Raw genomic sequence first — 12,898 nt, 5'->3', positions numbered from 1 at the left:
TACTTTACTGAAAGGGTGGTGGATGCATGGAATAGCCTTCAAGAAGTGGTAGATGTTAATACAATGAAGACATTTAAGCAAGCATGGGATAGGCATAAGGCCACAAATGTGCACGCAGAAACTGCAAAAAAAAAAGTTTTTTTGCAGTCATTCTTTAGTTAAGGCCCAGCTAGATATAGGATAAGGCCAGGGACTAAGGAAAGTATTCAGAGATTGGGGAGACTGGATGGGGCGAATGGTTCTTATCTGCCGTCATTTCTATATTATGGGAAATATTAACACTTCTTAGGGCCATATGTAGCCTATGATCTACCAGTTGGACAACAATGTCCTACATGATTTCCATCTGGTGCAGCTGACCTACTGAACAGAACACTCATTGGTCAGAACCAATTCTTGTATGCATAAGAAAGACTGACCCCTCAATTTGTATAACAACCATACAGTCTTACTGTTCTAGTCATGGTTATTTCAATTTTTAATCCCAATGTTTTCCCTACCAGGAGCAGAAGCCATGCACTGAGAAGAACTTCCATTATGACCATTCCTTTTAAACAAGTATAATAAACATGTTATTAAATGTCTATCATGCTTTTTGGCATATAATAAAGGGCAATGAAACATCCTTGCGATTAGCTTCCCTTCACAGCTTGGCATAAGACAACAATTAATTCTGCGTTCATATTGTGGGTTATATCACCTGCTGCAAACAAAAGCAGGACATTTTGCAGAAGCAACTCAGATAACCTGAGGTAGAAGCTCTAAAGCTGCAGCAACTGGGTTCCTACATGATCCGATGATTCTCACCACTGATTGCCCAGTGGCAGGAAAGCCATTTTCTGTACATGAGTTTGCGAAGCCAGCATGGGAGATGGTGAAAACTCATTAAAAAAAAAGTGTCAGCTCGGTTATAATTAAAAGTATTAAAAGTGCATATAATGGAATGTCCTTTTAAGTAATTAAGGAAAATCCAGGGGCACTTGTTCTACAGAAATTGGCTACTTTAGGGTACTTAATTTGGAAAACATGTTGAGTTTTATTTAAATTGGGCAATTCTAGTGCAAAGGTTTAAAAGTGGCCTTCTCACTGTATTATTCAATTGGTTTCTCCATAGATAATATCAGTAGAAAGGTTCTTTATAACTAACCCCCCCACAGGATCTAAAGAACAATCCTTATAACCAGTAAGTGTAAAACAAACAAAAGCACCACAATTGTGTTTTCCCATCCGTGCAAACATGTTCTTAAGAGTTTTAAAATATTTTCTTTCAAGACATTCATAACCAAATCTCCTTGAAAAGAAAAAAAAAAAGGAATAAGCAAAGACAACCACTTTTAGTACAAAATAAAACATTGCACGTGCAAGGGTTTGTGCCAGTGTTTGTAAGAAAGAGCTTAAGGACATGAAAAAAAAAAAAAATAATCGCTTCTTGTGAAAATGTTGGCCCTTTACCAGAGTGAGACTTACACAAATGCTTCACTGTTTAGAGAAATGTTTTACTGTCCTAGAAGATCACGTCATCAATAAATCTTACGATTAACCTGTCTGGGATGTTATCAAAACTCATTATTATCTTAGACAAAAAAAAAAAAAAACCACGATGAATGGGGCATTGTGTACTAGAGAACATTTAACCAGATAATCAGTAGTTTGAAAACAAAATACGTAAACCTAGTGTTCAGTGTCTTAAAGTAATGCACCAGCTGGCATATGCACTTTAATGCCACATTTATATTAACATATGGGCTTTTCCCACACAAATGCATAGACAAAGTCACCAAGATTTAGAATGTTTTCTGAAATCCAACCCTCCTCAGCCTCTTCTTCATCAGTCAACCACATGTTTGGTAGAACCAAAGTACAGTTACCAAATCCAAAGATTAAAGCTGAGTATTATTATCTTATATTTATATTGTGACAACAATTTAAGCAGCGCTTCTTACAATGCATATATTCAAAGGGTATGACAAGACTAGAACTGAAAGACTATAATAAACTGATACGTTAGGTAAAGCGGGTCCTGCTCGCAAGCTTAATTTCCTGTCATGAAGTCCTCACCTCAGCCCATCCCAACGATGGCTGTCTGAAACCAGCAACAATCAGCAACCCTTAATATTCCAAAGCATGTGGGAGTTCAATGACAAAGAAAAGCTGTGTACTTATTATACTCCCTAGCTTTCTTCTTAAAACTTCTTTTTTAGTGAAAAAAATAAATAAATAAAATAAGCAGAAGTGAAGCCCCAAAGGCAAGTGTTGCACATGGAGAAGACATTTGCCAAAATGGCAAAACGACACCTTGGGCTGAGGGGGGAGTCACAGTTGACCCTTCGCTCTAAAACCTTTGCCCCTCAATAAAAATAATTTTAAAAAATATATCCCCCCCCCCAAACAAAATAGACAGCTGCGCTTCTATGGACTACAACTCACCACTGCCAGATTGAGAGTTGTAGACCTCGAAAGGCAGGTGCATTTCAGGTATATGCATTTTCTACCCCGTGCATCATCATCTACTGAATACATTTATTAATGCAGAGGTTTTCAAGAACATTATTTTGTTTGGTTTAGAGCTTATGGGAAAATAAATGGCTCAACTTGTCATGAATAAACACAAATATATAGGTTTCCCTAGGTGGAACGTAAACTGTTTGCTGTTACTAATCTAACTATACCGAAACTACAAAAACTGGCCTGGTCTTCCAAAAGGGAAGGAATGTGTTCCAACACTCAGCATCCAAAGGGTTAAATAGCTATAATTTCCATGTTAAACACAGGAGGTGGGGGTTTCCAACACGTACCTTGTTTATTTTAAATACATAAGTATCATTACACAGGTTCTACTTTAAAGTGAACATTTCATATAAAATACCATAGGAGTAGAACATACTTAGTTTAAGTTCCTTCTAGATTGTGGACAGGCAGGGTCCTCCACGCCCAGGCTTTTATTTAAATTTGTCATTATCGGTATAACCCCACCATACAGTATTGGTGCTACATAAAAGGATAGGTAATAATTAGAAGGTATCACAACCAATATGTACTGTCCTAAACAGTTGCCACAACTTGCAAAAATACGCTGACAAATAAACCGCAGAAGCACAAAATGCAATCACCTACCGGTAGGTTATTCATTCCTGCTATATAATTTGAAGCCATCATCGCGTCTTTGTGAATGCCTTGGTTAAAAAAAAAGCTCCTGTTTCTCCCAGAAGACTAATATAGGTCATGTAAGGGAGACGCTACCACTGAATCTCATGCTTTAAGCACCTTCACAGAATAATTTCCACTGTCTCAAAGACGAAAAACAAGGAAGTACAAAGTAGAAAATGCCACAATCACTGTTCTCATAGATACTTGAACAGATACGTTAAGTGCCATAAAAAAGATTTGTCTCGGTAATTCTGCCCTTGGTTACACGCAGGTCACACGTGCCTATCAACGGCTGGTGTATTTTGATCATACGGAAAATAAATTAGAATTAGGAGTAAGGTGGCGCTTACTTTTGCATGCTTTTGCAATGCCTACTTTGCCAAAAAAAGTTGTAGGGGAGTTTGGATATTCTCCTTGCCTTTAGCATACCCAACATTTCAGGTGTCCACACCAAGATACCTTTTACTTGGTCGTGTGGTCCTACACCAGGCCAAGACTGCCCATCTATCTTACTCGCGGAGCTACTTTGTGGTGCTCTGCTTCAGAACATTGAGAGGCGACCATGTGGGAGCTGTGGTGGAGGTTGATTTTACAGCTTTCTGGGACTGTCGGGAGATATCAGAGGATCTTCCCAAATGACCAATGATCCCACTTCCTGCAGAAGTGGGACAGCAGGGCAGCTCAGCAGGACAACAGGCCAAACCCACGGAAAACAGGACCGTTGGGAGATAGCCATTAACCTATTTTTCCTCTTTGTTAAGTTGCTAAGACTACGGAGAAAACAACATGAAACTAGTTATTATAACAGTTCTGACACGGATCCCAGTCATCATGAAGTAAAAATAGTCTTTAAAATAATCACACAGATTGCTAAAAAAAAAAAAAAAAAAATTACAACAGTGAACATAATGGTTGCCTTTAAGGGTCATTAACGTCCCTTTAGAATTCAATCCCCTGTATAATGTTTTCTGGATGTAGGTGTATTGAAGCGCTATAAAACGTGTATAGAAACACAAAAAAGTTGTTTGTTTTTTTAAATAAAAAACGCTTATTCACACAAATCTCACTTGAACGACAAGAGACGATCACATTTTTTTATTATCTTCTCATAAGACAGAAAATGGATTTATCAGCACAACGGTGTAATTGTTTATCGTAACATCATAAGTATCGACTGTGCAAACCACAAAGATGAACTGCTCGAGGCAATGAGAAAACTATTGTGTTGTTTGTTTCACACAGGTGCATCCATGAAAATGCAAAGCAACTGGTTAAGCAGTTCTCGCTGGAGACTGATACCTAAATCTCCAGGGATTCGTAGGTAATGAATCATCCTTCCAAGGAGCAGCCTCAGATGACTCAGAACCACATATATATGATAGTTCCTACCATACTTTATAAACACAATGTCGAACGTTGTGTTGTAATACGTTTTTTAACTTTGTATGTGCATTGTGCACAAATACCGCTACAGCCGCGGGATCATGCTACATCTAGAATAGGGTGCATGTAGCAAACATTCAAGAGGGCGACATTTAGAACATAATTTGCTCTTAAAAATCATAGCACACAACCACAGAACAAACTCTGTTCATGAACCTATAGGCTCTGACGCAGCAAAAAGCTGTACACACTGATGGGGTCGAAAGGGGGATTTTATTCAATACTTGAATTAAATAATGGATTGTCTGTCCTTCACAAAGATCACATACATATTAAAAACTTTTAGTACGAGCCATTCCAAAAACAAACCATAAGTATTTACAAATGCCCTTATTAATACTCATTTTTTTTATTAATTATATTTTTGCTGTCCATAAAACAAAGAGCTTTGTAAGCAGCTTACAATAGACTGTACTGTAGGTATTATAAATGGAATCTGAAAGTCATCTATAGTCAACCTCGACAAAAAAAAAAAAATGGACAGGCATTATTTTTAAATGCTTTCCAGATAAGATATTCGACATATTGCTGGAAATCTCATTCCCAGACCACACTACAGTTTCCCAAGCAAAGACATGGCTAGCTAACATACAGAAAGTATAGAAAGGAAGAAAAAAAAAAAACATTTTTTTTTTAAACTATACCTTTTCCTGCCTTTATAGTCAGGTGGCTTAGAAATACCGTCCAACCTCAGTGGAGTCTATGAGTATTTGAGTTCGGTCATTTAAGAGATTACCGTGAAAGTCCACAGGTCACGGATGCCCCACCTAACAGGTGTGGAATGTGAATAACTAACACAATACTATATTAATGTGGCACATTCCGCAACGTGAATTTGGAGCAGAGATTGTGAGATCGGCCATGACGCACGCTGGAGGTACCAAACATCGCAAGCTCAATGGGACTACTGATCCATTGGGTGAGCAATTGGAAGAGGAGCAACACAGAACACAACCTAGGCCCATAATCAGAGCTTTAATAATAGTATCCAAGATTAAATAAAATCAGCAAGAATAGTCAAGGAAACACTACTTTGATATGCCTACTCAAGTACAAGGTATGCTGTATTGCCTAGAATGCAAGCGCTCTCTATAGCAAAAACCAAACGCCTTCGTCTTTCAAAGCGTCTTAAACCCCACCTGTACTCACGTAATTGGGTCTTTTAGTGGGACTTCTGTTACTTTTGGTGAAACCGCATGGATGTATGCCGATTGTCTAATGATTATCCTTTTAAATAACCCCTTAGCCTTCTACCAGATAAAATAAGCTTAAAACCAAGGACAAAGCAACGCACTTAAAAAAAACCTACAAATACAAGAAGATTAAACCAAAATGCAGATATGTAGCTCTGCATAACGACTTACACCTCATGGCATAAGATAGCATTTCCTGATCCAGTCAGTTGTTTCGTGTAACTTTATATAATAAAGGAAGAAAGAGAAGGTTAAAGACAGGATAATTATTCTATAACGTACTTTATACACACTTACTGCCAGCTATGTATTTGGCCCAAAAAGGCTAAAGTGACAACTACATGCCACACACACAGTAGTCTGATTCCTGCTATTATGCAGAGATCTTGTCATCACAAGCGCTCCTCTAAAACACGTTAAAATCAATAATAATGTTTAAAATATATATATATATATATATATATATATATATATTTTTTTTTTTTTAAGCAGAAAAATGGGCTGAAGAGCATTTGTTAACTTCAATGGCCATAATTTGCAGCCATAATGCTGGTGAGAGGGATGAAAGTTGTAGTCCTCAAAAGTGGGTGCATCGGTGAAAAAGCATACGAGAGGTTATATCTTTTTGGAATTTAACAACTTCTTATAACGCGTACGGTGACCTACATGGTCTGGAGATTAATGGGCGGGGGTAGCAGTTTTAGTATTTTTACCAATATATGATGCGATATGATGTATGGTTAATGCTAAACTATGTATCTTTAAATAGCGTAACTTGCGTATCTTTTGATGCATAAGATTGTCACTACAGCAAAATTCAAGAAGTCCCTGGCACGTTAAAAATTATGCCCTGAGCCCTAGCATTCGAAGGGTTAAGGTAACCCTTTTACTTTTTTCTTTCAATCATTTTTTATACTTTTACACATTTAGCTCTACTTGCCATTACGGTTTTATGTCCAGAAGGATTTAGTTTAAGAGCCACACAGAAAAACGTATGTCTTTTTTGATTGATATTTTATTTCCGACGTTTACTGGATGTATGGATTTTGGGAAAAAATAATATATAATAAAACTATTTCAAGATCTCTATATTTGTTAATATACGAAACATTAAATCTGTAGAAGAAGTCTGTAGAATGCACACGAAAACACACTCACATTTACAACCCAGTCCTATGTTTAAGTGTTAGTGCCGTAATGGTATTAGATGGTTATAAAACGGCTATAAAAAGCACTGCTCGAGTGGCCAAAACCCCTGGCAGATTAGGCTTCATTGGACTTTGTATGCAGATAGCCCGATCAAAGATCGTTAGCTATTGTTTCTTGTTTACATAGTATGAACATAGAAGCCAATAAATCAAAAGCCACTTCTTTTTTCAGTATTTTTTTTTTTTGCACTTTACCCAAAAGTTCTTTTTATGTCGTTCGTTTTTAAAATGCATCCAAAAATCCCCCAAATGTGTTTCACCTTTCCCCTTTCCCCAGCTAAATCCCCTGCAGAAGATGCATTCAGCCGAATTACCCCAGGCCAGTGAAAAAATCTTTACAAGTAAACAAATTGAGATTTTTTTTATTGAATTAGTACATGAGTGAATATACACGCGTTTCAGATTGTTTACAAATATATCTTTTGTGTGTCTGCAAAACCCTCTGTAGTTTTACAGTGCAAAAACTTTCAAGCAGCTCTTTAAGATATGCAAATGAAAGCAGAACACCCGATCTCTTATTATTATTGGCTGTTAAACAGATGACGTGACCTACAGACACCTGACTGACAGAAGACACTCTTGAAATAGGGTTTATCCACTGTATAAGCTCAGCGAAAGCTTGATCAATCAAAAAGAGTTCAATGGCAAGATTTGTTTCTTCAGCAGAAGCAGGCAAAGAGTCTGACTTTTTTGATAATACTGAAGCCTGTCGGTTACCTATGAACTTTTTAGCCGTTTATAGCGTTTTTATTATTATTTAATACATTCAATCTAACAACACGGACAGGTTAAAAAGTGTATTCAGTTAAATATCAATCCCAACCAGTTAATGCGTCCAGATTAAGACCCTCTGGGGCCTCTACTACACTTAATGCGGAGCCCCATACTGGACATAGTAGCCGTTTTCCCATGCATCTTATGCTTTTTTCCCCACTATGATCAGAGCTGAACAAATCGGAGTGGACCAACCAACCATAATTATTAAGTTAAGATAGCACAAGTTTAGGCACCAGCAGTAACATTTTAGGAGCCATGGTTTCATGGATCCTGAGATGTAGCAGGTCTGGCTATGGTCTACTGGGTTACACAATTTTGGGACATGCTTTAAAACTTCTGGAGGCTTCACAAAGGTGCGGCGTTAGCTGCACATAGGGGTGTGGATTGTGTCAGGTAGCCTTTGTTGGGAAAGAACTAGCCAGGAAGCAGACAGCTTGCGAGTGGGGAGAAGGCATGCCCAAAAAATGAGCAGATGGTAGGAGACTCTGGGTCAAACCTGGAAAGGAATTGATTGGAAAGTGGTATTCTTACCCGTTACTGTAATGTTCCTGTTACAGTAGCAGGTATAAATACATTAGACTTTTACCTCCATCAGCTAGCTGATCAAATGAATATTTTATCAAGGACAATTGACTTTAACGTACAGTGTTCAATTTTCTGGGCTTTAACAACTTGCAATGACATCTCTGGCAGAAAAACATAAGGGTACTAATCATTGCATTTTAGCGTGGTAAAATGAGGGCCCCATTTTGAATAGATTCCCTCAGACCTAGATGTTGCTATAGAACCAATAAAGGTTGTAAATGCATGGAGGGAGCCCCATGTTAAAAGGACAATCCAAATCCAAGTCTCTTGGGGCTGCTATTACATGTGTGTCCTATTAATTTAAAATAAATCATGACAAAAAGGCAAAAAATATGGACCGTGTAGAAATAAGTAATTTTGATGAATCAGTACTATAGATCTCCATCTTATCAAACCAGTACACATTGATATACTATTTGCCTGATCCAGGGCAGCTCCCCAGCTACTATTCCAGCCATACCTTGCCCAGCGGATCCTGGGCCACAGCACATCATCTTTATGGAGGGCGCCTTAGAAGGTCATGCAGAATAAAGACTAAGCACAGACCTCCGCAGTGTAAACGGCCCAATCCAAGAGAGGTCCTCTGATCTCTCTAGCCTCCTGCTCAGTGGGACGATCATCAGACAGCCTGATTACCCACTAGGCCAACTTGTCTTTGGTAAATCAGCATTGGGACATCACTTCTTACTTGAAAGTAAGTAACACCTAAATCCTACCAGAAGCAGAAAACTGGTGGGGTGATTTTTGAAGGACAATTACTATATATTGTTATCTACTTAGAACACGCTTTTACCCCATGTGCTCAACAGAGCAAAATAACAAGCTTTTTTTTCTCTATAAAAAACTTTTTTGACAGGTGGACATATGTTTTGGAGTTTCTGAAACTATTAGCTTGTCTCTCGAGTTGTACTTAAGCACTACAAGAAAGAGAAGAATTAAATGAGCTCAATGCTACTTAATGCCTATCCTGTTACACTGCGGCCTTGCAGCTGTAGCATATCATTTAGGAAAAACAAACAAAAGCCAGATTTTTAACTTTCACCTGTCTGGTTACATCATATAACCCTTTTCCACCTTCCTGGGCACGTGATCCAACATCACAGTGCAGAACATCCAAACACGAAGTTGAACGAAATTCCATCTAAATGTAGTTTCCGTGTCGGCGTAGGGCAAGAACACAATTTACAATGACGCAAAAAGTACATAGAGCTCCCAATCTGCTATAAGATGGGGGAAAAGGCTTTAAAATATGACGCATATGGGAAATATATGAATATTTCAGTATAAGAATGTATAGCCTGTAATTAATGGAAAAGTGATATGATCAAGATTTTCTGCATTGTGAATATATATGGGAAAAACTGACATCAGTATCATAGACCATAAATCATTACACACATTGCAATAATATTATTTATTAATCTAGGTTTATATCTTAGAATAATGCAGTTATTAGACTTTGAGATAGTTCTCATGCAGCACACTTATTTATGACAGGTTCTAGGTATAACTCTAGAACCCAAACTTGCCCCAGCTGACTTTTGAGGTGTGGTTATAAAAGGAGAGAGTGAAATAGGATGCATGTAAAAGTTGGCTCACCCTGCTCCACAACCACAAGTCACCCCAACCTAGAACACTGGATCATTGACAAGTTACCCATTGGGGTGCCAAAAAATGGGTTTAAACCTAGATCACTATTATTGAAGAGCATGTGGATGCCATTCCTGTCTTGCATTGCCCTACCCACATGCTGCCTGGGGCAGGATGAAGCATATCAGGCTGACCATGAGGACTATCAGCCTACAGTAGGTGCTAGTTGGAGAGATGATCTGCAGCCCCAAGTACCATGGGACTCTGCAAGCACTTTTTTTCCTTTAAGGGAGTGAAGCCTTACCTTGGCAATAGTCATGCAGATCTTCTCAGGTGCTCCAGCAGTCCCCTGCTATAAAACGCTCACTGCAGCACTGATCGGATCGAGCAGATTGAGGCAGAGCCCAGCCCTCCTATCTTCCCTCTGCTCGTGGATGCACTCCCTCCCCGCGATGCACACAATCGAGCCTCTCCTCCTGCCGAGCTGTAGTATCCCCTTGCAGATCCTGCAGACTCAAGCAGTCGCGTTCATTCATAAATCATGACAAGTGCTTGTTTAATCCTCCAGCGTGGAGATGGTCTGGGAGGGCGCAGCGTGGATGGCAAATAAAGCCAATGCCAGGGCGTGGGACGCGTGGGGTTTCAAAGCTGCGCACGGGATCTTCACTCATACGGCTGTGCGGACAGCGGGGTTACGGTGAATGAAGGGAGAAGGGCTCTGATCCTTCCTTTGTGTGATTAAGGAAGCAGCCAGCCAAGCATAGGAACCTCCCCAGGGCAAGCAAATTCATATTTATAAGGAGGGCGTGGCTACACAGCAAGGAGACAGGTTGCCAGGCATCCACTTTCACTCCATGTGCCATGTGTGTGTGTATATATATATATATATATATATATATATATATATGTGTGTGTGTGTGTATATAGGTGGTGTGTGTATGTATATATATATATATATATATGCATTTAGCTGTTATTGAGAGATGATGTGGGAGATCCTATTATTAAAGGTTTGTCATGCTGTAAATGGCAGTACCAAGTAAAAAAAAAATAAAAGTTGTATTTCTGAAATGTACCTTAATGCTAGTTGAGGGAGCATTTTTTTGTCCGTATATGTAAGAGACTCATACTTTGTGCGGCTCTCTCGCCATGTAGTTAGTATACAGGAAATACAATTATCCACCAGGATGTCTCATTCAAACACTTTCAGGATGCACGATTCTCTTTTGTGCTGAATAATGCAGCTTGCAACCCCATCAGCCTTTCTATACAGAATATATATATATATAGATAGATATAGATTCATATATACACACACATATATATATACGTATATCTACTGTATGTACACAAACTATCATTCAAAAGTTTGGGATCACTTAGCTGTTTTCATGGAAAGCAAGAGAATTTGTAGCTGTGTAACTCAATTGAAAAGAGTTTTCTAATGACCAACTAGACTTTGATTAGGGAACACAACTTGCCATTGAAACACAGGAGTGATGGGAGTGAGAAAGGGCCAATGTACAAAGATGTTCCATTAAAAATAAGCCGTTTCCAGCTCAAAGAGTAATTTACAACGTTGACAATCTCTACACTATATTTCTGATCCATTTCATGTTATTTCCATGGGCAGAATTAGCTTTTCTTTCAAAAGCAAGGATTTTGTGACTCCCAAAAAAGTGACCCAAAACTTTTGAACTGTAGTATGTATATATATATATATATATATATTAAGTGCTGCGTAAACTGTTGGCGCTATATAAATAAAAGATAATAATAATAATGATATATATATATATATATATATATAGAAGTTGGGTGGTACCGTAGTTGCAAGCAATAAATGCGCTGCAAAACAGACAGTATTGTGCCAGTTTAATGTAAAAGGGCCAACGTCTCTCCTTCTCCTGGGCCTGAAGGTTCTTCAGTGATTAACTGCTTCATGCAATGGTAATAAATGGGGGCACTTTCCATGCATGCCTACAGGGGGCCTCATAAGAGACTGCTAGTACGTACATCCACTAACACAGCTCCTGCACGACAAGTAGCTGTGAAAGGGGAAATGCATATGGGAGGATTCTGCAGAATCAATGCATTTCCAATGGAGGGCACTATGTAAATTTAAAGGGACTCCTCAGCTATCAAATACATTAAAATGCATAGCGTGATGCAGCGTTCATGTCACAGTGAACAGGAAGCATCATTACAGTGCTTTCAGCAGTTAAGAAGTGCATTAAGTGCTGTTGTAATATTATATTGATATGAATGAATAGGTACTACTGTCACTGCAAAGGAAGGCAAATTAGTGTATGAATGCAAATCCTAGATACATGAGAACAGATAAATGAATTAGCTTCATAAAACAACACATGATGTAGCATAAAAATAATACAGTGAGCAGAGAAGCCGCATGTGCCTGATCACATACTGGTAATAATCTGCCACCTGGGGTCCATGAAAGGTAGATCACCCCAGAGCATAATCCCTGCACGGCTCACTAGGATTTTTTTTTTTGGTCATTGTTCTTTGTGGTTCAGTTGAAATTCCTCCCAGCATGACACATGAACATATATTTTACAGACAATGGAAAAAAATACAATTATCCACTTTAAACAAAACGTTACATCCTTTAGTTTCTCCAAGCTTCTCGATTTTTTTTTCTTGAGAAATCATATTCGAATATATATATATATATATATAATGTGACTTACTTTAATTGACTATTGATTAGTTGCAATGGTTAATTGTAACATTTTTTCTGGTGAATTCTTATTATATGAATTAGAATGTAGGGGGATAAAAGTTACAATTTATTATGCTGTCAAAAAGAGTTCAGCCATACAATATGTTACAGTTAAGCCACAGTCCTCTGATAATTTCCTTTACTATGATACCTGACACTTGTATGTCTGTAAGGCTAAATTGACACGATATGACAGCACTTCAGGGCTTTTG

At 38.3% G+C, this 12,898-nt stretch overlaps 1 protein-coding gene across 2 annotated transcripts in view; it reads right to left on the bottom strand.

Annotated features, from left to right (window-relative positions):
• Window positions 1–10,394, bottom strand: part of CORO2A (coronin 2A) — a 56,802-nt gene extending 46,408 nt beyond the window's left edge. The window contains exon 1 of one of the 2 annotated variants that reach the window (XM_053465780.1): window positions 10,248–10,394. In XM_053465780.1, coding sequence (XP_053321755.1) covers window positions 10,248–10,262 — 15 coding nt within the window. In that variant the 5' untranslated portion in view covers window positions 10,263–10,394. Of the gene's footprint in view, window positions 1–3,114; window positions 3,237–10,247 lie in introns of those variants that run through there. The other variant, XM_053465778.1, reaches the window with a different exon arrangement.
• Window positions 10,395–12,898: the final 2,504 nt, after the last annotated feature.

Source organism: Spea bombifrons, chromosome 1 (genome assembly GCF_027358695.1).
Source record: "Spea bombifrons isolate aSpeBom1 chromosome 1, aSpeBom1.2.pri, whole genome shotgun sequence".
In the NCBI taxonomy this organism is placed as follows: domain Eukaryota; kingdom Metazoa; phylum Chordata; class Amphibia; order Anura; family Pelobatidae; genus Spea; species Spea bombifrons.
This window is presented reverse-complemented; position numbering and strand designations above follow the sequence as displayed.